The sequence below is a fragment of the Amphibalanus amphitrite genome, unplaced genomic scaffold (assembly GCF_019059575.1).
Source record: "Amphibalanus amphitrite isolate SeventyFive unplaced genomic scaffold, NRLGWU_Aamphi_draft 000201F_arrow, whole genome shotgun sequence".
NCBI lineage: Eukaryota > Metazoa > Arthropoda > Thecostraca > Balanomorpha > Balanidae > Amphibalanus > Amphibalanus amphitrite.
The window spans coordinates 445,274-472,153 of NW_024881696.1; the positions used below are offsets into that span (position 1 = coordinate 445,274).

General features: G+C 48.9%; 3 protein-coding genes across 5 annotated transcripts in view; 1 reads left to right on the forward strand and 2 right to left on the reverse strand.

The window, feature by feature from the left end:
• Positions 1-128, reverse strand: part of LOC122384890 (solute carrier family 13 member 2-like) — a 69,303-nt gene extending 69,175 nt beyond the window's left edge. Inside the window, exon 1 of the mRNA XM_043372694.1 lies at positions 75-128. The gene's annotated coding sequence lies outside the window, so the exon portion shown is untranslated. The remainder of the gene's footprint in view (positions 1-74) is intronic.
• A 3,493-nt stretch (positions 129-3,621) lies between these two features.
• On the reverse strand, positions 3,622-18,503 carry LOC122384879 (protein lifeguard 1-like). 2 transcript variants are annotated; one of them, XM_043372680.1, is made up of 6 exons: positions 18,407-18,503; positions 15,651-15,917; positions 6,995-7,179; positions 6,567-6,711; positions 5,907-6,182; positions 3,622-5,471 (listed from the first exon to the last, which is right to left on the reverse strand). In XM_043372680.1, exons 2-6 carry the CDS (start codon positions 15,897-15,899, stop codon positions 5,322-5,324), a joined length of 1,005 nt encoding a protein of 334 aa, XP_043228615.1. In that variant the 5' UTR covers positions 15,900-15,917; positions 18,407-18,503; the 3' UTR covers positions 3,622-5,321. The 2 variants fall into 2 exon arrangements, with proteins under 2 accessions (XP_043228615.1, XP_043228616.1); XM_043372681.1 differs by lacking the exons at positions 3,622-5,471; positions 5,907-6,182; positions 6,567-6,711; positions 6,995-7,179 and adding an exon at positions 13,683-14,676.
• A 2,184-nt stretch (positions 18,504-20,687) lies between these two features.
• Positions 20,688-26,854, forward strand: LOC122384877 (beclin 1-associated autophagy-related key regulator-like). Of its 2 annotated transcripts, none has more exons than XM_043372675.1 (3): positions 20,688-20,746; positions 23,183-23,299; positions 25,007-26,854. In XM_043372675.1, the coding sequence occupies exon 3, from the start codon at positions 25,205-25,207 to the stop codon at positions 26,576-26,578; it is 1,374 nt and encodes a 457-aa protein (XP_043228610.1). In that variant the 5' UTR covers positions 20,688-20,746; positions 23,183-23,299; positions 25,007-25,204; the 3' UTR covers positions 26,579-26,854. The 2 variants fall into 2 exon arrangements, with proteins under 2 accessions (XP_043228610.1, XP_043228611.1); XM_043372676.1 differs by having other exon boundaries at positions 20,698-20,737.
• The last annotated feature ends 26 nt before the right edge of the window (positions 26,855-26,880 follow it).

Consider the following 26,880-nt stretch of genomic DNA (forward strand, 5'->3'; position numbering starts at 1 on the left):
CAAGATGCCAAGCCAACGGTAAATGTAAGGAGGAAGAACCCGAACAAGTGCAAGTGACGTCTGTTCAAGCCTACCTTTTGCGGTCAAGTCGTGACTTCGTTTGCCTTTTGATAGGCTTTCAGCAGCAGTTTCTTATACCTATCACGAGGGTGCTAATTAGTCTTCTTACTTTCCCTCTCTTCTCCCGTTGACCCACTACGGCTTCTGACCGCGAAGGGCCCAAGTGTTTCCACCGAGCTGCCAGGCAGTCATCTGACCGATATGAACTCGGTCAGAGTTGGTCTCCCTGCAGGTACTATCAGTTACTACCGATAAAGGCGATTGGCGAAAATTGCGATTGGACAGGTGTACTGCTGAAACCGCGACACGCAAGGTCGTGGGTTTCATGCGTTGTTATTACGATTGACGTCACTTGAAGAACAGTAAGTGTTTAAGCTTTAACCCTCGCCGGCACAGTTAATGCACTCCCCCCTAAATTTTTTCGCGAATAATTATCGCGTAAAAGGCGGCCGATCGCGACGAAACTTTCAGTACCCTCGAGTTGATCAATTCTTTACCTACCCTGATAATTTCATGACCCTGACCCTAATGACCTTTGATCTGTGACCTATTTCCCGAGACCATGTTTGGCCGGAATCGCGATTCGGCGTATGTCGGCTCGCATTAGCCGCGCGTTGGCAGTCATTTCGTGGTGTCAAGCGTTCAAACATGTGATATGATGTATGATGTTGGTCCCATGCATTAGGGTGGGTCTCAAGGTCACCTCAAGGTCAGGTCAGGTCATTGACCTTTGGTGACTTCGGTTCACTTTTTCGTGTTTTACACATTTCTAGGCAGTTTTTCGAGCTGAATTCGAATTTAGCAACCATATGAACGTTTACGAAGTAGTTTTGGTGCCTTCGTAACATGTTACGAAGCTGTCAGACTCAGAAGCGATTGACACCTACTACGAATACCCGGCTGGACCCTTACTGGTTGACCTGACCTGACCTGACACGACCAGATTTGAGCTAAGGTCTACGGTCTACCTAAGGTCTACGCCTGCAGAAGGGGCCAAAAATGCCCAAATAGACGTGTTTTCGAGGAAAGTTTTTATGCAATAACATTTGGCTCAAAATTACACGAGCTTACTTTTAGCAGCATCGTATTCGTGTTCCTCTCGTCAAGACATATCAAATGAACTGTACTTTGAACTCGAAAGGTCAACTTGAAAAAATGACCTTATTTCAAGGTCATGACCTGACCGGAAAACGTCATGTTGCATATCAGTCTATTCGTATCGTCGAGCCGAATACTTATAAGGCAATTTCATCGCTCTAGCGTGTCTCTATCAAAAGTGATTAGCGAAAAATTGTTAGACACCATTCGTGACCTGAGATGACCACAGGGACCTACCAGGGGGCCATCCCTCCGAGCGCAGCGGCGGGAGCCATATATTACCGGTCCGGCACTTGAACTTGACAGGTGCTTCGTGTACATTCTTCAGCCACGCCCCCCACTACCAGTCCTCGACAGTCGACAACCTAGCCCCCCCCCCCTCTCCGCCACCAGTCCCCGGCGGGACCAGGGCACCTGCCACGGCCTCTCTGTCCTCTGATTGGTCGACTCTGGAGAGTGGAGGCTCTCCACGGGCACTCCTCCGTGACATTGACTGCGACATCGCACTTAGTCCTCTGAACGCGGTATCTCACACATTTCGCAGGTGCGTTTTTTTTTTTTGTTTTTTTTTGCCGCGAAAAGACGCATGTCAGCATTGCGCGGTGTTTTGAGTTTTTTTTTCAAGGTGTAACATCAATACAATTTGATTTACAGCTCCCCTACAAGCTCGGGATATGCCAATCAAATCGTATAATAGGCAAACAGCAGTTCACTAAATGTGATTCCGTATTGAAAAGACAAAAATATAATTATACCGTATATGGATCTCAAAAGAGTCCCTGTTTGTCAATTATCAGTATGTGAAGGAAATTGCATTAGGAAACCTAACTTTAATGTCACTAGGGGGCTCATTCTGCCAAATTTACGAAACATGTTTTGATTAGCCTGAGCTAAAACCATGATGTGACATTAACAGTGCACAAGGTTCCATAAGACTACGAGTTCGTACCAAGGCACCTATGTAGTCACTCCGCGAGAGAATACAGGGTGTCCGGAAAGTCCTGGCGCTTCTTTTGGACGCCGTCTAACGCGCGCTGTGATTATTGGACATTCAGCCAATCACCACAGACATGACCACTCGTTGACCGCTCAGCTAGGGGTCGTGTATATATGACCCTGGAATCGTGTTTAGTGATGGGTAAATGGGCAAAGATGCGCCTTGTCGCTGAATGCCTGCGCGCGGCGGCGGGGTGCGACTTGAACGAGGCGCGAGTTGCAGCGCGATGCGGCGTTTTTCGATGAATGGTTTAGCAGGTAAAGGTTTATTTCGACTCGGAAATTCGTTAGAAGATATCCTCAGGCCGGTACGACCGCGGTATGTCAAGACTGCCGAAAACGGAGCGGCATTTCAGCGCGGCAATCGAAGAAAGTGCGGGGGTCTGATGGACACAAATGTCCCATCATCTTCGTCAATGTCGAATAAATGAATAACAGGCTGGTCCACGAGGGGTTCCTGGACAGCCACATCAACCCGAGGGTCAAGACGACTTGCCCTAAGGGTCACTTCGCATTTCAACAGCACAGAACGCCCACCGACAACGCTGCTGCCGTTCAAGCTCAACTGACAGAGGATCTTGCCGGGTCAGATCACCGTGGCGAAATGAGATTAGGCAGCCTTATTCTCCTAACCTGACCCGCTCGACTAAGGCGTGCTAAGCGTTTTGTAGAACAGGATCTAGGCCATTTATCACCCCAACCTGGAGTCGCTGAAGAATCGCATCATGACAGCATGGGAGGACAGGAAATGTCCTGCATAGTTAAAACCCGCAGGCGCTTCCTCCCCTACGTCGAGGCCGTCGTCGGCGCCGGCGATGGTTACATTGAATGAGCACGTAGCAGAAGCATGTCGCTTGGTGTCCCTGGTCATTGTTTTGATCCATTGATGAGTATCTATGAACCAATGGCATTTGTTTAAGAAAATGTTGAAAAGCGCCAGAACTTTCCGGACACCCTGTACAGTTCTTGACTTCAAACATCGGGAGTCACTTAAAAAAAGTAAAGCTTTGCTGGTTAATTTCATGTCAAAGGTACTCTAGCCAGGCAAAGGAAAAGAGGTGATACTGAGATACAAAAATGGTTAGCAGGGCCCGGGCCCCATAGGCGGCGGAACGGGGAGGGCACCGGGGCACCGTGCCCCCCTTTGATTTTGGCATTTTAACATTAGCCCTAAGGGCGTTGCATGGAAAGAATGGGACCAAAAGTCGGCAGTGCCCCCCTTAATTGAAGGTGTTCCGCCGCTACTGCCAGGCCCTACCAGGCCTAGATGTATAACACGACCCCCACGTTTTAAACATTAAGCCGCCCCCGCCCCCCCCCCCCCCCACCACCACCAACAAACTCGACCTAGTAAAACACCAACATACCAGCATTGACTTACAAGTTAACACGACAGAAGGGGATGTGTGACAGCACAAGCACACATCAACTATCTGTGTAAAACCACCAATTACGAGCAAAACATCAGAAGTAGTTAAACGTGTATTTTGAAACTATTGTTATGTTTTACCACGATACGTTTTACTACGAGACACAATTATCAGCGAAGCAGAAAGTCATAATGAGATGATCTAAAATTTAGCTTTAGCATAAGGCCATCGGTGAGGCGATGAGACTAAGCTGGATATTTTAACTTATAGGAATTCAGAGCGTCAACAGTGATTTGGCCTTTAAAAAATCTGCCCATGATGCAGCTCCGTTTGGAGGCCCATTCGAGACAAGTTCACGGGCAGACACGAAATCGACACCAGTCCTGACGGAGGATGACCGCAGTATTTTCAGCGTTCAGTATGTGGACATCAAACCGTTCGTATCTACTGGCAGCACACCAAACGCACAGACAGACGGATCCTGCAGAGAGGCCGACGGCTGGCGACCCAACACAGAGCCAACGACATAAAACAGAACGATAGGAGGCCACGAGAGGCCCCCGAGACAGTCGGCGACGGCGACATCCAACCAGCGACGCTGACACATCCAGCCCGCCAACCAGCGACGCCGACACATCCAGCCAGCCAACCAGCGACGCCGACACATCCAGCCCGCCAACCAGCGACGCTGACACATCCAGCCAGCCAACCAGCGACGCCGACACATCCAGCCAGCCAACCAGCGACGCCGATGCACCCAGCCGGGCAACCAGCTGCGACGCCGGCGGACCCAGCCAGCCAATCAGCGATCAGTGTGCGTGGCACTGCTTCAACCGCTCCATGATAATTCGTTTCTTTCATCTCGGCCAGTCGCTGTCCGACTCGAAACATCAATCCATGACTCGTTTCTCTGCAGTCCTTGGATAAATTGACCAGCCACGTCCTTCCTTTCACTGCTGTTTCCCGATCAAGCACCCCATCCAGCGGATGGCACTCGAGCTACAGCTGAGTGATGCAGAGTCAGCATCGAGACCCTCTCGACGGCCACATCACAGTAACACAACACTGACACGGCCGCGGCGCGAGTCCGCATCGCCGAACACAACACTGTGATAGGTGTGTGTGTGTGTGAAGTATTTCTAGACACGGACGACACTGCAGCAGCAGAGCGTTCGAAGCCGACGTCTGAGGCGACAGGACCGCCGAGGGGCTAATTACGTCATCTACGTAGTGCGCCGATCGAGGTAAGCAATTCACGCCAAGCCCATGGATAATATCCCATGGATAATATACATCACACTACAACACGAACAAAAGTACAACAGCTAACACCAGAGTACCAGGCTACACAAAACTATATCAATTTAGATGCGCTCGAAAAATGTGCAGCTCTTTTTCAGCAATCCTGATAATTTAGCCTGGAAATTTATAGATCCAGAGTGGAGGAAATCAAGCAACCGAAATTTGGGCTGACTTTTAGATAATCAATTAATTTAGGGATCTAACATGTATGTAAGTCTTAACCCTACAACTACTCTAATACATTAATAAAATATGCGATCTTCTTAGTTCACAAGACACTCGGTGATGACACTATTGCAGAGTGATTTTAACTAACCATAGTAAATATTAACACCCAAGAAGTAGCAAGTAAAGCCAAAAAGCAAAACATACAGGAATATCCTTAAAGTGCTGGCCGCTGCCAGAGAGAAAGTGTACGGAAATGTTCACACTCCGCCAAGTGGGCGCGGTGAAAGTATAAGTTGCGACCTTTTCCTGGAGGTGGCAGCAGCAGTCTCAGTTGTCCGAGGACCCCACCAGCTGCAGTAGAGCCAGGAAGATCTGCATGATGTCGATGTACAGCACGATGGCTCCGTAGATGTGCTCCTCAGCGCTGATCTCGTGTTTGCGCCCGCCCACGATCTGCTGTGTGTCGTACACCAGATACTGCGGAGAAACACAGACGGTGAGGGGGTGACTCACACCGCTGAGTCATACAGCACGTCAGAGATAACACCTGAACAGGCACAAACGCGTCATCGCCGCAGAGGTGAGCCTTGCCTGACGCAATGCTGATTTACATTATAGTAGCTGCAGCAAACCCACAATCGTAGAGACAGAGGTGGAATGGTTAAAAACGAACGCGTTATGAACGGACCTGGCCAGTGACGTTATAAAAATGCCACCGGTTCCATAGATGATACGACAAATAACCGAACGAATCTGATCGATCGGCTGCTGCCCGTCTCTTATTCAGCATGCCTCGTCCGTCACCGGGGCTGGAAATGGAGATGAGGTAGTTCCCCTTCCCAGCCCCGCTCCGCGCTTCTGCGACTGACCATGACGAGGTCAGGGTTTTCCCCGCCCGTCACTACAACTCACCATTGAGAAGAGCAGTGCGATCAGGCCGGCGTAGACCAGCTGCAGGATCGGGATGGGCGTGAACATGCCGATAATAAGTGCCACGATGCCGAAGAGGACGACCACCAGACTGGCCACGCAGAGGAACATGCCACAGCCGGTGAAGTCGTACTTGGTCTGCACGGCGAACAGTGTGAGCAGCAGGCAGATGCCGGCCGTGAGCCCCACGGCCAGCAGCACGATGTACGTGTTGTAGAAGGACGAGATCATGGCCACCATGTAGGTGAACGCAGCCGTCTGTCGGTAGAGCGGGGGAGAGGAAGGCCATCAAACGCTACGCCAACACATCAAGGGAAAAGGACCGCACGACGCGTCATTAACACGATAGCTATGAAAAAATGTACAATGCAAAACAGTTGTTAATCGCAACTGATAGCTAGCGTTCGTCCTAAATAACTAGACAGAGACAAAAAAAATGATAAATGACAAATGAAATTAAATTTTGAACAAGGGAACGGGTTCTCTCTGATATGTGCCACATTCTATCGTCTTATTCATGGTTGCCTTAAATAGTTAGATGTCGCATACGAGTAAGAATCTCTGGGGATGCATCAGATGCGCGTTCCATCACGGCTGGATATTCTACCGTCAGCTTCGCCTGCCAGAGCTTCTGCTACTCACGAAGAGTGTCAGCAGGATGAGGTTCCAGGGGTGCTTCCTGCGGACACTGCCGCAGCACATCAGGGTGATGTAGGTCACCAGGAACACGCCGTACGAGGCCCAGTAGATGTACTGGTGGCGCTGCACAAACAGCTTCACGTCATGACTGAAATGAAAAGACGAGCAGCGGTCAGGACAACATTGAAGTCAGTTTCGGAAACGGCGGTGACTGAACAGTGAACATTAAACAAACTTCAGAATCGGCATACATTTTGGCCGACAAATTTCGCACCATGACATGACAAAACTCATAACCGAATAATTGTAAAAAAAACTTTTCGTTGGAGAAACGCCTGTTTGTTTGTTTATTGGGGCTTTAGGGTGCGACTACTGGAAACGCCACGGAGGCCCTAGCTCCAGGGCTTCATGACACTACTGCTACCACTCACTGTAGTGTGAAGAGCGCCACCATGCCCAGTGTGAAGCTGAGCTGCAGCGTCAGGATCAGGTACACCTTGCGGATGAAAGCGTGTCGGATGGCCTTGCTGGAGAAGCTGGAGCCGAAGCCGGCCACGTCGTCATCCTTTGGGTCATCGTTGGTGGTGACATGCACGTCCGCCTGACCATGGTCCATCTGAGGAGACGCCGAGTGGCAGTTCAGTTCAGTTCAGTTCATATCATTCAGAATAAAAAAACAAAACAATTAACAACTTCAGTGATGGATCGGCGCAAAACATCAACTATATTAAAGCACCTCTTCAAAATAAAAACAAAACTGACGGTGATCGCGCAACTGGGGTCAGCCAGTATACCGACCCCGCAGCAGCCCGCCGAGCAAGCCCCTGGACCGGCAGGGCTCCAGGACGCCGGGCGGCTCCAGTCCAGTCAGCTGGTGGTAAGGGTTCATGTGGTGTGTCGGTGTGTCGTGCTTTATGTTGTTCTAGGTATGTGTCAGAGTGTGTGGTGTGCGTCTGTACTTGTCGCCCAACCGACCGAGTGTGGTGAGTGTCACTCTGAACACGGGGAACCACCAGAGGACGATCGGCTTACGATCGGGCAGCGATAGCAGCGCGAAATCACATTTAATCCTACCCATTATCGTACCGATAAAGCAGGTGCACCACGGATAAATACCCACATTAGCGAGAGGAATATAACTGAAGGATTATGATAGGGGGCTAAGGTCGGCGCAAATGCAGAAATGTCACGGCACATAATGCAAACAGTTCCAGAAACAAGGAGCGAACGATGACTCAAGGCTGACGGTCTCTGGCAGAACTGTTGCATCATCCCTCCGGTGGATTTTACCGTAGCGAAGTGTGTGCTTGCCCAATCGCGAGATGGTCGGTACATGGGTGGGAAGTCAGTGTACAGGGTTGGGCAGATAAATTGGGACAAAATACATATTTGCATTCAGAACGCCGTAGCTTAGAAATTTGTAAAACTAGGCATTTCAAATTTGGATCACATATTGTCACACCAATTTTATACATTTATCACCAAATATGATCACTGTGGTCCACCTGCATCAGTCCTTATCGGTGCCTGGACTGGCCGCACGCGCGGTGAGATCTCCCGTCTGAAATGGCTCGTAATTGTAGCCAACTGGCACTGCTGAGGCTCACCACAGTCACATGGGGACGTTCGTTAGACTCAGCCGCAAAAACGCCCCAGCAACCAGAACTTGTGTGGGCTGAGGTTTAATGACGGAGGGGGCATTTAGCCTTGGGTACAGTTTGCGGGATCCTCCGTTTCAGGAGATTTTGTATTTAATTTACTGTATGCCGGGGAGCTGACTCCTCGAAGAGCATCACTCCATGCAGGATGATGCCTTCTTCCATCTTCAGCGGCGTATTTAGAAAATCCCGAAGGGGGGGGGGCCAAGGGTTTGGAGGGCGCCACCTCACCCCAGGAGGGCGCCATACGGTCGCGAGATAAAAATCCGCTCAGCGGGGGGTGGGGTGGGGGGTGGAGGCGTTTTTTTACCACGCCACCAGTTTTTTTTTTTGCGTGACTTGGTATATAGGTTATGCTGCATTGATTTGGCATCGTGTGTATTTTGTTTTTACTCCAGGTCAAAAAAGGTCAATTCACCCGCTCAGCTTAAGCGACAATGCTTAAAACTTTTTTTAAGTTAGATCACTTGACATGACCTGATGACCTTGCTTTTAGCGACTATGGTTTGCATTTTTAGAGCACGTGTAAGAGCAATGTACCAAAAGGTGTGCCCCTCCCGCTCACCCACTTCCCTCTCTCCCCCAGGAAAAAAACGGAAGCTCGTAACGTAGTGGCACCTTTTTCGGATCTATTTTAACCGCATGTCTGAAGAAACCTCCTGGCGCGGGTTCATCTCACACGTGACAAAAAGGTTGCAAGTTATTGGCATAGGTACTAAGTTCCTAGGAAAGAAGAGTTTGTGAAATGCTGCGCCGAAGGCGCGCGAAATTTTTGAAAACAACCTTTTCCTCCGCTTTTTAGGCACATCTTTTGCGTGCTCACTGTTCAAAGCTCTTCCCGCTCTTTTACCAAATTTGAAGGTGTAAAAATACCTAAGGTTTGGTGGGGCCGGTGCCACACAAGCTGTATAGAAAGCTTCGCCCATGGGTGACGATGTAGAAAAGTTTATTGGCGGTGGCATACACACCAGATCACCATATCGGATTGATACCGGAGCGCGAGGTGCGTAAACACAAGCGCACAACGAGAAGGCGGCAACAACAGAAAGAGAAACCATAACAGGGCTGTTCCTCATGAGATCGATTACGGATTAGCCTTCTCGGGCTTCTCATCCAAATTACCTCGACCAGCCCTCATGACCTTCTCACAGATGCATACAGTGTTGAGCACCTTCAATCACCGAAGCTTGGACGCCAATGGGTAGAAGGGCGGCGATCAAAAGGGGGGGGGGGCGCCAATAGGTAAGAAGGCTCCGATCAACAATCAACAGGAGGGTGCCACCATGGGTGAGAGGGCGGCAAGGAACAGGAGAGCACCAATAGATAGGAAGGTGGCGATCAACAAGAGGTCGCCAATGGGTAGGAGGGCGGTCATCAACAGGAAGTCGCCAATGAGTGGAAGGTTGACGATTAACAGGAGGGTGGCAATGGTGAGGAGGGCGCCTTTGCCCAAGAGGATGACATTGAACAGGAGGGCGTCTGTGAGGAGGGCGCCGATTTAACAGGAAGGTGCCAGTGGATAGGAGGGCGGCGATCAACACGAGGGCGCCAATAGGTAGAAGGGCCCCGATTAGCATTCAACAGGAGGGACTAGGAAACCGATAGGTAGGAGGGCGCCAATGGCTAGAAGGGCGGCACTCAACAAGAGGGTGCCAAAAGGGAGGAGGGCGGCCATCAAAATTTCACATGAGGGCGCAATAGATAGGAGGGCGCCAATAATTATGAGGGCGCCGACCAGCAGAAGGGTAGCAATGTGTAGCAGGGTGGCGACCTACAGGAGGGCGCCTTCGGGACTCGGGTGAGAGGGCGCCTATTTACAGGAGAGCACCAATAGGTAGGAGTACACCGATCAAATGAGGGCACCAGTGGGCAGGAAGGCAGCGATCCTATAGGCTTACGTATCCAGTCGCGATTGTTTTTCGATTCGATTCTAACACAATTGCATTCGCGATTGGAGGGCGCCTTCGGCGCCCTCCAATCGCAAAGGGCGCCTTCGGCGCCCAAGGGGGGGGGGCCATGGCCCAGTGGCCCCCCCCCTGCCTACGCCCCTGTCCATCTTGTTGATTCGAACTGCCGGAATAATGGTTAGGTACGCTGTAAGGGCGAACCCCCTCCCGATTCCGTAAAATAAGGGGGCCCCACGTGGCCGTCAGAAGTCACCGAGTGGAATGCCATCACCGAGGTCTGCTGCATGCTTTTTGGAACTAAGATCACGTCTTCTGGGCTGGTTGCGATGTTTCATGGTGTTTGCGGCTGTTCATATGTTCGGTTATGGGGATACCATCGTCGAAAAAGACCTGCACGTGCTTGCTCGCTTCTCCAAGCCCTTCAAGAAGAAATAATCTTTTTAACGTCACAGCTGCTTCAACATCTATGTTAACAGGTCGATATGCATCAATGCATAAGAGTACATGTTTGAGGTGCTGGTATATCGCTTTCTCATAGCGCGGCTACCTTCGTTGTAAGCTCGCGCCACTGTTTTCGCGAGGATCCTCTGATTTAACTGAATTTTGCCTTTTAGCCCCCCTGGAAAACCGGGGGAGCGGCCGGTGTCAATGCAATAAGTATGTATGGATGAGTCAACATCTTCTCTTCCTCCAACGTTTACGTCTGTTCGATACACACTACTTTCAGCCATTTGATGGAGCATAATTAGAGTATTGGCATGCATGTGGGCGCGGACTAAGTTGATAGTGACTTGCTTAAGCCCACGTTCTGTGATCAGCCGATTCAAAATTACAACGTAACCTGCATAACATGGAAAAGTATTCATTAGCCTATATTTACGTTCAAAAATTATCTTAATCACTCAAAAAATAGTCGTTTTAGAGGAAGTTGAAATTTGTCCCAATTTATCTGCCCAACCCTGTATGCCCGGATATTCTCCCAGTTGCCACACTCGGAGAGCTAATAGCTCAGTCATATCCGGGCCCGTGCCGGAAACTGGTAAGAGCGCGATCGAACACTTATGGACACTTAACCCGCGCCCCGTTGGGCTCTGCCGAGAAACGCACCCCGTTGGGGGGGGGGGCAATTTGCCCCCCCCCCCGCTAAGATCTCGAGAAGAGAACCACGCAACCTAGCGACAAGCGGCAAACGGTGTTGGATAGCCCTATCAGGGAACTACCTTGTGACCCAATTTTATTGACCTAGGTCAAACCGATGACGTCACAGGTCAGGTCAAAGGTCGAATTTTCACCGTTTACAGGCATTTCAAGAAATGCGTTGTAAAATCGAGTAAAATGCATTTCATTGAAAATCATCCATGGGGAAATGTTCTTCAAACACATATTTTGCTATTTGAGGTCACTGATACCAGGTCAGGTCACAGAGACCAGGTCACTGGGGGGTCACAATATGAAAGTGTCGTGTGATAGATGTTTTATGGTCCATTTTACATGACAAATGCGATTATGTGGGTCAGGCAGACTTTTGGGCCGGCTTAGGTCACGTTTTGGTCAAGGTCAGGTCAAGGTCAGGTCAAGGTCAGGTCAAATTAGGTCAAATTTCAAAGTTGATATTTTTGCATAAAATGGGTATCGATTCGATGCAGCTTGTCACGGGGAGTTCAATGGTGGTCTTTGTTTTGCCCTACGTGGTCTAGAATCGCTAAAAATTGAGTTCAAAAACTTGACGTCATCATTTTTGAACAGTTTTTTTCGCTATAACTTGGCCAAAAAACGAGATATCGATCTGAAATTTGGTATGTAGGTATATAGAAGAGCACAGGCACTATCATATATATTCCGTTTTTTTCGAAATTCGGAATTTTAGGATTTTTTTAGTTTTTCTAAAAAAATCAATTTTTTGAATTTTTGGGGGTCAAAAACCCAAAATTTTGAAAATCCGAGATAGCAGTTTTGTAGCACCGCTTTTTGTCTACTAGACCATATAAAGAACTTTGAAATTGCTTGGTAACTGTAAATTTGGTGAGCGTTTCAAGATTGCATGTTTTTTGCTCATTTTTGCTCGAACATGACCTCAGTTTGACCTCAATAACTCCTGACCTAAGGTGACCTAAGACTTGAAATTCGGTGTGAAGGTGTCAAATTGATGCCCGGGAAGGTACTGAAAATTTGGCGGCGCTGCGCGCCGCCGTTTTCTTGCTATTCAGGAAAAACCACAGGGGGGCCAAATTGCCCCCCCCCCAACGGGGCGAGGGTTAATGTAGATCGAAAACTTAATGTAGTGCTGAATTCGTAGGCGTTAATTTCGAGCACAAATGTGGGGATGCATGATGTATTGCAGCAGGGATGGTTTGCCACAACGTGGCAGGTCTTTCATTACTTTATAAAGCGGGGTGAAGTTACACTGAAATCATTTTGCAGCACCGCACACAGATGACCTAGACACGGGTAACGTGTAACCGGTGACCACTGACCACCGCGAGTCTGCCTTGCTTTCTCCGACATCGTCGAACTTCCGGTAAATTTGAACAATCACATGCCCGGCATTATCAACGATGTTTGTTATCCTATGTCCAACTATGTCCTATGTCGTAGATCGCGATGAAAGAAATGAGTTCGAGTTTACGTGGCGCACGAGAGTGGTAATGATTGGTTTGCGTGGAAAGAGATGGAGATGGACCCTACTGCAGAATAATAGCCGGATCATGCAAACTAAAGCAAGAGCAACTTGTTCCTGAGTGATACGCAAAGCCTCAATTTACGGTGAATGACGTGTATTGGCGTGTGTGTGATATGTCTCATTGGGAAGTATGTGATATTATCAATGTCGTCAGTTAACCACCAAACGAGTGGTCGGCCACGCAAACGGTAGCTGGCGGCCGAGTTGGGACTCTCTTGTATCCACCAGACAGTCGTCTATCGATCGCCGGACGCCCAGACAGTGTCGGCCACTGGGTGTATTGCGCACCACGAGCGGTCCCACAGGAGCGGCGACACAGCGCATTATGCTCGACCTACGGCGACGGAACAGCCGGGCTGGAAATTAGTGTCTATCAGCTCGCTTTTTCGTGGAGTTTCTTGTCTATGGCTCGGCGATCGTCAGTCGCTGCCCGTCAATTGTTAAAGTCAAATATTTTAAAACAACTTTATGCTCGATTTTTAGCCGTTACCATGGCGGTTTGCATTCATTCCATATAGCATCTCCCGAGCACCATAATCTCCCATGAGTCATTATACCAGTTGGATATCGACTACTAAAATCCCTTCCATAACATATAATCGTTTAAGAAAAACTTACCCTAACTTGCTCTCTTTGTTTCCAACTACAACAGCTGTTGTGTCAGCGGAAGCCGTAAAGCTACAAGCCCATGCCCATCTTTCATACGAGATTGGAGAACTGACCTAGCTTGGGTAGCCCGAAAGGGCTTTCCAGTTGGTGACCAGCGTGCGAGGTTCACAGGGAGGCAAACAGGCTCGAAAGCTCGGCGAGACACCTGTTGGAGGAATCCCAGATGGAACGCCGCCGCGGGGTGGTTCCCTTTGAATGAAAAAAATAATTGCACTTTTGCATTTATTCCTGACATTTGAGCGACATCTAAAGTCATCATGAGGCGACATCAAAGAGCGTCTAGGCAAAAACGCAAAAGCCAAATACAAAGCGAGCAATGTGTTGCCAAAATGCGCAGCGGAATAAAACATACATAGCAATTGCAATAATGCGCGAACAATCGCGGCTAAAAAGCGCATTACCGCTGACTGTCGATAGCGAACATAGTTAGCCCCACGGTAGCCACTTGATTTGCACTGTGGGCCATCAGGTTAGTCAGCTTTTGGCCCTGGCTGCCGGAGATTAGAGACACACACCCGCTCTCACAATTCCATCGCCTCGTCGTCCGTTGATGGGGGAAGCGGAACATCCAAGCAACTGGAGGGCACTTTTGGTGGTGACATGCCATTTCCACCGTAAGTCGCGCCTCCAAAATTAAAGGGTGATGAGGTGATCGGATCCCCTCCTCCGAACCGGAACAGTGTGGACGGGGGCGCCGGAGTACCCGGCACACTGAACGCGCACGCCGGCCCGCCCGCGGTCGGCGCGCCGAACGGCGAGAAGTCGTAGGCGGTCTGTTGGGGCGGCACGGGCGGCGGGCTCGGTTGGCGAGGAGGGGTCACTGGTGGCTGCTCGTCGGCCTCTGACACGGGGACGGCCGGCGGACGCCACAGCACCAGCGCGGTGCACGTGTCGTCCGGTCTGGAGACGGGTATGATATCGGGCGCCGGAGAGTTGACGATCCTCTCCAGCTGCTCCGAGAACACCACGCGAGGCTGCGTCTTCTGGTGGTGGTCCTCCTCCTCGTCGGAGAGCTGCTCTGAGAGGCGCGCCTCGAGCTCCTGCCACCTCTCGAAGCGCGACTTCTCCTGCTGTGTGTGCAGGCTACTCAGAGAGAGGTTCTGCAGGCCTCCTATCATCGACTCCTCGTCGGCGTGCCGCTTCCGCGACGGGCCACCGGGCGGTGAGCTGGTCCGTTTTCTCCGGGGCTCGGGCCAAGGCTGTCGGTCGGACGCACGAATAATGCAGTTAGTGCAAAATGGAATTTGTCTTCATATCAGTCATTGACGTCAGACGGATAAGAGACTTCGATTTACGGGCTGGTAAATACATCGTCAGATTTCAATATTTTTGTTTTAGGGCCACCTCCATATCCTTGAGCCTATTCTAAAGCCGACTTCAGATTGGCACCGCCATCAGCTGACTCAGCTACATGCAATTTCTATACTTCATATAATCATATCTTCAATCATTGTATCTGTCTCTTTCTTGCAGTAACTTGCGCCACTTCACATTCCGCCCATTTGGTCAACATATTTCAGCATGGTTATTAAATTTATCAAAATACAAACGCATCCATGTGACGAGCATACACACACATTCGAGTACACACGTAACTAGAACATAGTTATATAGCTCATACGCACAAACCATACCTACATACACAATTCTATATGACATCATGACCCCTCATAAAAGGTGAGTCAATGAAAAATACAATAATGCAATCAAGAAAAAGGTATAAAGGCCCATATTGAAATGGAAAACTATTTTCAATTTCAACAACTACTGGAAAAATACCTACTAATTCTTTGAACAAAAAGTTGGCTATTTTTCTTTATCCCACAGCAATCAACATTTTAAAACTACTCGAGCATTACATTATAAATAATTCTGCTAACATTACATCAGTGCCTGCGTTCCTACTCTCCTGCAGAGATCCACCTCAATGTTAATTGAGAGGAGCCGGAGGAGGTTGAAGGCGACTTGAAGTTTGCCACATACTGATGAGATTTGAGGAGGTTGGAAGTGGCAAACGGTTTTAAAAACAGCTGGCTAAAGGACCTTGAGGAGGTTGGATGGGTGACCTTAGTATTTTTTTTTCAACAGCCATAGGTAAGGGGAGCTTGGAAGACTTGAGGAGAGACAGTACTCATCTGAACAGTCGGTGTAACAACACTGTATCATTACTCACCCTGGGCATGAACGGCATTCCCATTCCGCCTTGCGGCGGTCCATAGCCTCCCTGCTGCGGAGGGTAGCCTCCCGGCTGCGGGTAGCCGGGCTGCGGGTAGCCGCCGCTCTGCTGCGGGTACCCCGGCTGCTGGTAGGGGCCTGGGTAGCCCTGTGGTGGGTATCCACCCTGAGGTGGGTATCCGCCTTGTGCACCTGGGTAGGGCGGAGGACCGCCCTCCGAGCCGTAACCCGGGTACTGGCTATTCATGACCAGATTCGCAGATACCTGCAACAAACAAGGCGATTTGATTTATTTACTCTGCAGCACAAACAAAAACATTCATGTTAATGTTATGTTGATCCTATGAGTCCATGTAACGGTTCAATTTTGTCACAAACAGACAATTTGTGCAAACATTTTCATCCATAGTTACTTAAGGCTGAGCTATACTATGTGATTGTGTGGGTAGATACCTACCCACCCCAAACTTTGGTGTTTATTTAATCTTTAAAATAAAAAAAACATTAACAAACTGTTCACCAACAAGTGACTTCATCAGCCAAATTTTAGTGAACAATGAACAGTTCATGAACATTCATATGAACTGTTCACGATCACAGTGAAGAGGGGGTGGATAAGACCCCCTCCCTAGCCGTTTCGCTCCTAATTGAGCTAGAACACTGCGAGAAGCGAGCATGTGCGGTGTGTCGTCACAAACATCAACTGGTGTCCAATTTTAGGGTCTTAGGCCAACCGGTGACCCCCGAGATCAGGTCAAGTGTATGTACCAAAGTAGGGGTTTGGTATTTGACTTAAAAACTTCGCCACAAACAGCGACAGAGCGGTGGTTGTGGCACCATCGTTCTTGTCGTGGCCAGAGTTATCAAAATTCAAAATATATACTTTTTATTGGGTTAGAGTTAGACCCTGCAGTGCTGGAAATGAGGTCTCTTTCTGGTCCCGGCGTTAATTATCCGGGCGGGCTAACCCCGTCTAACGCTTAGCCTTTCGGGACCCGCTCAGAGCCGCGGTTGTTTTCGCTGCTCGGTCCATTCGAGATGCAAAGTTAAATGTCACACGAAGTTTATTTGGGGCCTAGGAATATACGACTTCGAAATTAATCGATTCTACATAATTTTTTCGTTCGTCTATATGCATATTTAACAGTAACTCCGGACTAGGCTGGTTTGACTGGCCCTAAATAAGCTTCGTGACTATTAACTTTGCATCTCGACTGGGGCGATCGGCGAAAATAACTGCGACCCTGAATGGGTCCCGAGGGCTAAACGCTGGACGGGCTTAACCCACCCGGAAAATAAAACGCCGGGAGCAGAAAGACACCTCACCTCACTTTAAACACTGAGTCCCTGAAGGATGTTGAGGTTGACCTTAGGTCAAGGTCAGGTCAAAGCCACTTGGGTCACAAAGCTGCTTGGAGGATCCATGCCTCATAACATGCCTCGAGTAGACAATCCTAATTAGTACACCCCCCCCCCCCCCCACACACACACACACCTCCCCCTAGTATCCCGATGATAGTTTGCCGATTGCTAATCAGGCTTGTCTACTCTAACGCTTTCCAGTGCCCCCTTGCATGCCTGGCTCCGATCAGCCGTTCCCGAGCTATCGGTCAAGGGGCAATCCCCCCCACGCACCCCCCCCCCAAGCATCCCGATGATAATTTGCATTACTAATTAGGATTGTCTGCTCGAACGCTTTCCAACGCCGCATTGCAAGTCTGGCTCCGATCAGCCGTTCCCAAGCTATCGGTCAGGGGGCAACCGCCCCCCCCCCCCGCCCCCCGAATTTCTTTTATACAGGTCGCCCTGTGTGGCTTATTTATAATTTTTATGCTGATTTTGATCATTTCTCGTGCCCATCGGCCATCCTACCAGGCGTTTTGCCACTTACACTCATTAAGAAAGGAAAAAAGTAGATTTTTATTGGGACCAGGTGTTTTGAGAGTGAAACATTTCAGCGTTCCCATTTTTGGATACTTACTTGTGCTCGTCAACTATCAGTGTTAAACAGACAGGTGCTTTACATGCCTCCACCCTCGGCGCGGACGGTGGATATAGGCATGGAAGACCTTGTTGAACGTCGCTGAGCGTTGTGAATTACGTAGGTAATCCTGCAGAGGGGGGCGTGCCCGCTGCGGGATCAACGGGAATAAGAGCGCAGAAGACCCGGCGAAGTATGCGGATGTCTTGCCGGAAAGGTCATCTTATGATTGTGGCGTTAACAATAACTTGCGGCGTTGGACGTGATGCTTGTTAATGAAGAGCCCGTGAAAGGCATCGGTGAAATCGTTCCCAATTTTGGGTACGCCATTCCTATAATAAGGAACGCTTGCAGCGCCAGTGTACGAGAGCGTTCCCAAATTTGGGCACGCGGCCCGGGTGGTGGACTGCTTTAGAAAAAGAGGAACGATTTGAAGATACGATGGGCCTTACAATATCAAACTCTTTCCCAACAATATTGAGACAAATATCAGGCGGTTCACGATCGTTTTATATTTTTTGTACGTCATTTAACGGTTCTTCTTCTTGTTTTAAACAATGCCTATATGGCGTTCCCATATTTGGGTTTATCGTTCCCAAACATGGGAACAAAAATGCGTTCCCAAATATGGGCACGCTTGACCATAGTTCCGCCCACTGCTCTGCTCCTTCGATGTGTCAACTCTTACAACAGAAGATGATGCAGGAAATACAAAAGCTCAGCATTCGACTGAATTCGGATAGAAAGTAGAGCACACCAATAAAAGTACTTACCAAATGAAGCAAGCTGGACGAAGAATAAACGCAAAATATCCAAATGTGTCACACTATGACCCCGCAGCAGCCCTTCTCCAATATTCCTGAATTTTCCGGACGACGGTGAAAACAGGGCGCCTGGGGCGATTTGATCAAGGTTCGTGAAATTTACACGTGACGTTTGGCATATAGAAGGCCCTTGGAGCGGGAGAAGTTCCAAATGTCACGTGACTAATATGCCCTCCGGCGCCCTGTTTTCACCGGCGTCCAATTTTCCAAGGTTATGGGGCCGACAGGGGTAGCCAGTAACAGTTGGTAGCATTAGGCCAAATGGGCGCTCAAAAACTACTACCCCATAGGGTTTCCATGTTAAATCGACCTTTTTCAAGCGAGCCTCACACGTAAGTTAAAAGATAAAGTGCCAATGTTATTGTGAGCAAAGGTAGCCTTAAGCTTCCTCTACAACCTTTTTATCTAGCGTTTTTCGATGCGGAGGCCATAACAGGTCCAAAAACCATTGGGCGCTGCCCAGTGTTGCCGCGGCCAGATTTTACAGCGTACCAAGAGCGCATCCAAATCGTACCAGATTGGCTGTTTCTGGCTGCGTACCGTACCAGATCGTAGTAGGTCAAAACGTTTTTAGTTCATTACTATAAAATAGCCATAATTGCGGTATGTTCATGCCAGTAAGTAATTTATGACCCATTTGACCCAGTAATTCGACTCATTCGTCTCCCCGCGTCGCCCCATACAGGCAGAAAGGTGCTCTTCTGAAAGCCCGAATTCATGTGTAGGTACCTAAAATTGGCCTAAAAATAAGATCGAAATTCTGCCCTTTCGAAAGGGGGAGGGGGCACTTAAGTGTACCGTTGAGACTGGCGATTGTACCCAGGATCCTAGCTTGCAGTGAAGGAGCGAAAATTGCCACAGTATTATGCCAGTGATAATGGAAAATTATTATTTGTTGGGTGTCATTTAGTTTTCCAACCAAATCGCACAATTTTGGGTCACTGATTCAAACAAGGCTCTTTCCTTATCACTTTGACCGTCGACGCAACTCACATTTCACTGTTCACAATACATTACAACTCCGATTTCCAACTCACGACACAAACTCTTATATGGCCTTGGATGCAACCTGTAAGAATCTTGGATACAACTGCCTCAGCCTGCAGCCGACGGCCCGTCCTTGGCAGCCGGCGTGGCGCGCGAATTTCCCACTTGTTTACTTCTGCTAGCACACGCAACAGTAATAGGTAGGCCTATTAATAATTCCGAATTTGATGCATGACAAATTATGATAAGAAACACCATCCTCCCTGACTAAAATAATTGTTTTTTTTTAGCTCGAAAGAAATATTAAAATGCCAAGAATGCATTTCGGCGAAAAAGTACCAGATTTCGTTCCGGCGTACCTCGGTACCAGAAAGGTCGAAAAAGTACCAGATCTGGTACTATAGTACCAGGACGGCAACACTGGCGCTGCCCGAGGTACCAAAAGCCCCTCCATGAGAGCACAAGCTTTTGCGCATGCGCACATTGCCTCCATCCTGTACTGGCGTAAGTTAGTGATACTGCTCACGGACTCGATAAGCCAATCAGCGTCCCAGCCTACATTAATAGATGTCACTAGCATCACGTAAGTCCTGCTGGCGAACACGTTTTGAGAATGGAACAGCTGCGCCATTTTTGCCTGTCATTGACTCCTTCCATCTTAGTATCAACTATACACTTTTCAACTAACTTGAGACTAAGTTTTAAACTATGGTTAGTATGTTATTTCTGGTACATATAATTTAAAAATAACTGCTTTATGAATGTGGCTTTACTCGTCACAATAGAATACTCTATTTTTTCCATATTCAAAAAATATATCAACTTCTATGTAACTCATCCAGGTAAAATGGGCGCTTTCCGCGTCGTTGGTGTACCCGAGAAGTAAAGTAATCTTGGGTGTACCCGTTGTTCAGTCGTCCATGGTTGTTCTATATACCCTGGGGCCGATGGGGCCCCCATGGCTTCCGAACTACTGACGTCAGAGGATGACTTACTGATAAAGGTCGCTAGACTTTTATTCGATTGACGACTGCGAAATTTCAGTGGTTCTAATTCAATTTTTAAATTTGATTAAAGTCGTATCTTCAGTGATAATAGGTATTTCAGATTATTGATAAAGCACTCAAACATGACTCAAACACAACACTTTGTCCGCCGATAGAAGTCTTATGACATCACTAAGGTTTCCCTAGATTGATTTATTTTGTGTGAACCTTAAGTAGGCAATAGAGACGATATATACGCGGCGCAATGTTTTTCGTATTTGTGTGCTATGGTTATGGAATAATAGAAGTAATCAAGGTATCAGCAGTCATATATACGGCCTTGGTCATTTAGAAATAATTTATGTTGGGTCTATTAAATTGTTGGGTCAATGGGCTTATATACCTAAGGTGCATTACGATACGGCACGCCTTAGTTGGATCCATCACGATATATCTATTACATGTTCATGACATGACATGTTAACCCGGTTTACATAGCATTTTTGACGAGGCTCTAGCTCGTTAATTTGGCGATAATTTCGATGCAGTGGTCTTCAAATATTTAGAGGGGATCATTTTGTAAATTGTTAAGCACCATTGGCATCTTTTGCAACATCACGGACGGAGATATAAGCTTGCAACAAACCCTATGTAAACCGGTCTATTGATGGTGTTCGATGGGGGTAGTCGTAAAGCAGGTGTCACTCTTTTTTCAAGCAAGGAGAGGCAATACCCAGAGGAGTTAACATTGGGGAAAGGCGGTCGTGGGGCACATTTTCATTATGGCAACAGATCGCCTTACTGAATAAGCAAAAATAATGTTTTGAAAGCTTAGAAATCGTATCGTACACAGTCCAATAATTTACAAGCTGCAAGACTTTGAAATACCTATTATTAAAAAGTGCCACAATTTGTGTTGCGGTCTCAAAGACAAAATACGCGCCCTCTATTTACCTCCCATGAATGTCCACCCCCAGAGGTGCTTTCTAATCAAACCAAACCAAGGGCAAAAGTCGTAAAGCAGGTGTCAGACTTGTTTTTTAACCTAGGAGAGGTGCTATACCCAGAGGCAGAGATGCTTCCTAATCAAACCAATCCAAGCATAACCAAACCTGACCTAACCTTACCTACAACCTATAACCTACCTACCACATAAAACCTACCTACCTAGGTACCACCTAAAACCTACAACCTACAACTTAACCTACAGTGCCTCTCCTTGGTTGGAAAAATAAGTGTGACATCTGCTTTATTTCTATCACCATGGGCCTGTTCCAGCATCTCCAGTAGAAATTATTGACTGGAGGCTCTACCAGAGGTTTTACTGGAGGCACAGGAACACAATCTGGAGACTTCTGGAGATTGGTGTCAGGGATACCAAAAGAATGATGATGCCTCACTCTTGAAAAACAAAATTTGCTTTAATTTTAGTAAGAAAGATTAGAAATTCAAAAGTCAAAAGTCTGTTGTTTACATGCGTAATTTCACATGTGTGTCACATTTCACATGTGTGTTTCTCAGCGACATCAGAAGCGATCCATATTGGAAAATGACAAAACTTTATGACGTCACTGTGACGTCATATTAAGTGCTACAACCACCAATCTTTCCTAAAACATAGCCTAGGTATTCATTTAAAGCTATGCCAAGTTTCACATTGGTAGCTCATCAGGTTTCGGAGATACTCTACGAACGTAAAGGGGGGCAACTTTATGCCCGCCCCTCCCAGCGGCTCGTGGGTTAAACGAGAGCCTCCAGTGCACCTCCAGTGAAATGTGGACCGTACAAATGACTGGAGGCTACTGGAGGTTTCTGGAGCTTTGGTTAGAGCTTTCTGGAGCTTACTGGAGGCACTGGAATGCTTACTGGAGAATTCTAGAGCTTTCTGGATGTTTCTGGAGGTGCTGGAACAGGCTCCAAACCAAGCCTAACCAAACCTGACCTAATAAGTTGATGCCTGATTTACTACCCAGTACCTACCACCATTTGATGGACGATGAGACAAATGATACATACATACTAATACAGCCCTCCATTGTATCAGTACTGAATTTGAATTATGAGGTGTCGTCCTTACATTTCAAGTTTAACACAATCAGCCTGAGCCAGAAAAAGAATTACCTACCCAAACAAAAGAGCAAGACTCCCTAGAATGGGCAAGTTAAAGCTGCTTGAAATGAATTAGTCAGAAACCTAGTGCCATTCATTCCATATCTCAAGATACTTTTATCCTTATACCAAACCTATTTCATATGCTGCTCACATAAATTTATATGATTAATTTGCTTCAATCATTTCATTGTGCTTGTGTGCAGACTGCAGAAAAGCTAATGTCAAAGTTTTTATTGTATTTGACATTTTGCTTGCATACTTTGGTAAATAGTAACCTTTGGTAACCTTTGGTAACCTTTTTAGTATTCAGATTAATGGTTCTACTTTTGGCAAACGTATGGCAAAAAAGCAGAAAACTACTCAAAATGGATGTAAAATTTGTTTTAACTCGGTATTTAGATGGCCCCAGTAGTCTCCTAACCCACATCATATAATTTAAAATGTAAAATTGATCACATAATAAGTATTTAATGACCCTAGTATAATTGGATTCATACTGTGACACTCAATTTCCTGACCTCTGTGACCCGAATATGACCTGGTATCAGTGATGTCATTTAGCAAAATATGTTATAGACAAACAATGCTCTAGAAATCCATTCATGATAGGTGTGATTTAATTAATTGTTTTGTTCCACAGGTTATGACAAACAACACTGAAAAGGCTCCCAGTTCCAGTCAGCCTGGAGAAGGGATCAGAAAACTGAGGACAACTAATGTCTTCAGAGCTGTCAACTTTGAGCTTTATGCCAAGCCAGTAAGCTTATCCATGAGGACAGGTACTCCTTATTAACATATATTTGGGTGGATCATAACCAGACCAATATATGTTTTTTTGTGACACGAATTGCATATACAGCTTTTCCACAAATAAATATTCATCCCCTTTTGTCGCATTTCTTCATATCACATTTACCTCATTAGTATTTGACATGCCCTTGGGAGTTGGGAGTATTGCTATTTATGAACCTTTTTGTCTAACATTTCATCCATTGCAATTCATCCTCTATATGAAGCTTTGTCCACGTAATGCTTTGTCTGGGCCTATCCTTCCATGCACAAACCTGCATTGGAGGACTGTTTCCGTGACCCCTTCAACCTTCACTCTGCCCCTTTAACTGCATTCCCCAACAAAATATGCCCGGTACTCGGCAGACAGAACATATTGAAATGTCGGCTTCGGCTCACCATCTCCGTCACATCGGCTGGGCCTCTAACTGGGAATACATAGGTATGCATAGGTATTGCACATTGTCCTCTCCAGCCCAGGATCGTGTCCGTAGCGGGCTGGCCAACTGTGAACCGAGTCGTTGCCGATGTCCGAGTGATGTCGCGCCTATCATTAAGAATCTTGGGCTGGGCCGACGTCAATTTTTTAGTTGGGACACACTGCGTCACACCACTGCGTGACGGTTGGATATGGGGGGAGTCCAGATCAAGGGTGGGGAGCGGGGCGGTCCACTCCTGACCCCGGTATAGAGAAAATACCTGACCCTTTGTCACACTCGTAAGCAGGGCGGTGTTTCATGGCCGCTGCTGGCACGCTGCCACCGTACGTGGCAAATTCGGTTTCCATGGAGACATCAACAAACTCGGCCGCTCCAACATTGAGTGTCTTGACGTTTCTTATAGGTATCTTGGTCTTGACCACGAACTATGATGTCAGCTCGCGAAATGCGCTGGCAGCATGGTAGCAGCGTGCTAGCAGCGGCCATGAAACAGGGCCCAGGTTAGCGGGTTAGCGGATAGGTAAGTCAGTGGATGCGACGAATGAGAGTAATATAATAGCGGAGGGTCGTTTGGTCCCAGTGTGTTGGGACGTGGGATGGACGTAGATTGGCGGGCGAAGGCTTGTACATACGAATATTAGCGTAGTGGAACGTTTCGTTTGTGTGCGAAGATAACTGAAAATAAAAGCACACTGCGACATGATTTCGGCGAGCATTAGTTATAGTGAGAGTATGTACTGATACGTGCGATGGCCAGTGCCACTATCGTAAATCGTTACCCTTTGTCACTGCAGTTACTCTGCTCGGTCCATGCAAAACGCGTCTTTGAATTCAAGCGGTAATGCCATGATTTGGAAGAAGGAAGAGCACGCAACAGCAATAACAGTCATCTTTGCCATACCTGGATTTTGTCCGCCTCGTCCCGCGGGAAGCTTTCTGTCCGCCAGCGATGCGATGAATTGCGATAGTTACTCGTATGTTCAACACTTTTTGGATGACAGTGCCAATACACTCGAACCGTGTGTTACCACTATGGGAGGAATGCCACGCTAACGCTACCCCCGCCGTTTGGTGCCGATACGGTTAGCATGGCGATGTGTACACAACACGTCATCCGATAAGGTATTACTTTCTCGGACGTTCCCCATGACCGATAACCTATCTTATCGATATTCCGACAATCGCTTTTGTTTGCCGAAGCTCCGTTACTCATACCAACCACGTTTGCTTCCCAGAACAAGGTGGTGATGGTGCTGGGCAGTGCCGCGCTGGCCGGCTGTCTGGGATACATCCTCTACATGCGGTCCCAGGTGGATACCAAGACCACCTACCTGGCCGAGGCTGACGACGGAAACCTGTACGTCCAGCCCAAAAAGTCTAAGTGGGACATGTGAGTCTCGTCTGGTGTCCAGTAGTCGAGCATACACGCCATCATGGAGGTGCGCCAGAGCCTGACGCCACTGTCGGGCTCCACGTCTATGGATGAACTGCGCAGTTTCATCCGAATCGAAAAGTGTCCGTTGTGCGAACGCACTGCCAAAAACTTCTACTGTCGCTTGTGTGTGCGTACCGGTGATTTTGGACACTCGCGTGACCAGTTCCCGACGCGCTTCGCCGACCGAAAGCTGCAGCTGTTTCGGCTCAAACACGAGATAATCAACTACGCCATCGCGGTGGAAGACTCGACGGCGACGGAGCGGCGGCAGGTGGAGCGGCGCGAGCGAGAGGCGGCCGCACGCCACCGCATCCAGCTGCTGCAGGCGGCGCTGGCCGAGCGACGCTCGCGCATTGTTCAGCTGCAGGCGCAGCTGGCAACCTCGCGGCGCGCCAGCCGCCAGATGCGCGACCGGCAGCCGCGCATGAGGGTGCGCCTCAACGACCTGCGTGACCGGCAGCAGTCGTCGCACGTCGGCACGGAGCGGCTGGGCCAGCGGCTGGAGATCGTGCGCCACGCGCTCAAGGGCAATGTGCGCGGTAACGTGCGCCAACTGGTGTCTGTGGTGTTCCCCGTGTCGGAGGTGCAGCCGCGGCCGGGCCTGGGCCGGCCGCCGGCCGCGCTCACAGAGACCGAGTCGGCGCTGGCCGAGGCGCAGAGCCTGGCGTACGTGCGCGGCCGCTGGGTGCAACTGGAGCCCGTCGGCGAGCTGCAGTATCGCGTCGTGGAGCCGACGCTGCCCGGCTCGGGCGACTACTCGGCCTACCACGTGTGGGCGGCCGCCGGCCAGGAGCCGGTGCCGACGCCGGCGCCCACCAGCGGCTCCGTCAGTCCCGTGCACAACCTGTCGGCTGCGCTCACCTACACGGCCCAGCTGCTCAACGTCATCGCCTTCTACATGGACGTCCGGCCGCGCAACCGGCTATGCTACAGCGAGTTCTGTCGCTACGAGATGTCCGAGCGCGAGTTCAACCACCGCGTGGCCAAGCTGAACGCTAACCTTGTGTGTCTGTGCCTGCACGCGGGTGTGGACGCGGCGCTGTTGGAGCCGCGCCGCACCGCCTACAACCTGACACTGCTCCTGGGCGGCGACCTGGGCCGACGCGGCGCAGTCAGCCCTCCGGACGCGCTCGTCGCCTCCATGGAGGAGTCGATGCGCGCGGACCTGGACTTCAGCGACCCTCTGGAGGCGGCCGAGGCGGCGGCGCGGCCCAGTCCCGTGGACGACTCGGACGCCGACTGGGAGCAGGTGCCACACGAGGTTGTCAGCGGTGGAGAGCCGGGCGGGCCGGGATCGGCCAGCGTGGCTGCTGGACTCGTCTCCACAGCCGCCGCCAGTGTGGCCTCGTTCCTGCGCGGGTTCAACCGGTAGGGAGTGCTGCGGGCGACGGAGGGTTGACAGTTCATGTGAAAGTGTGATGGCGATGCATGTATAATTGTATATGCCGTGTGATAGACATGCCCGACTAACCACGGCAGGCTAGTGTTCAGTCAATGGCGAGTTGTCATTGTGTTTATGATGAATTTTTGTAACAGCATTGCCCAAGAATGGGTTGTGTGTTACCGTAAAATGAACCCCATAATCCTGTGAATCTACATGATGATTTATATGATTGTCGTGAATGGATGAAATGCATTTAATGATCAGGCGGATGTTTTGAACGTCTCGATTTC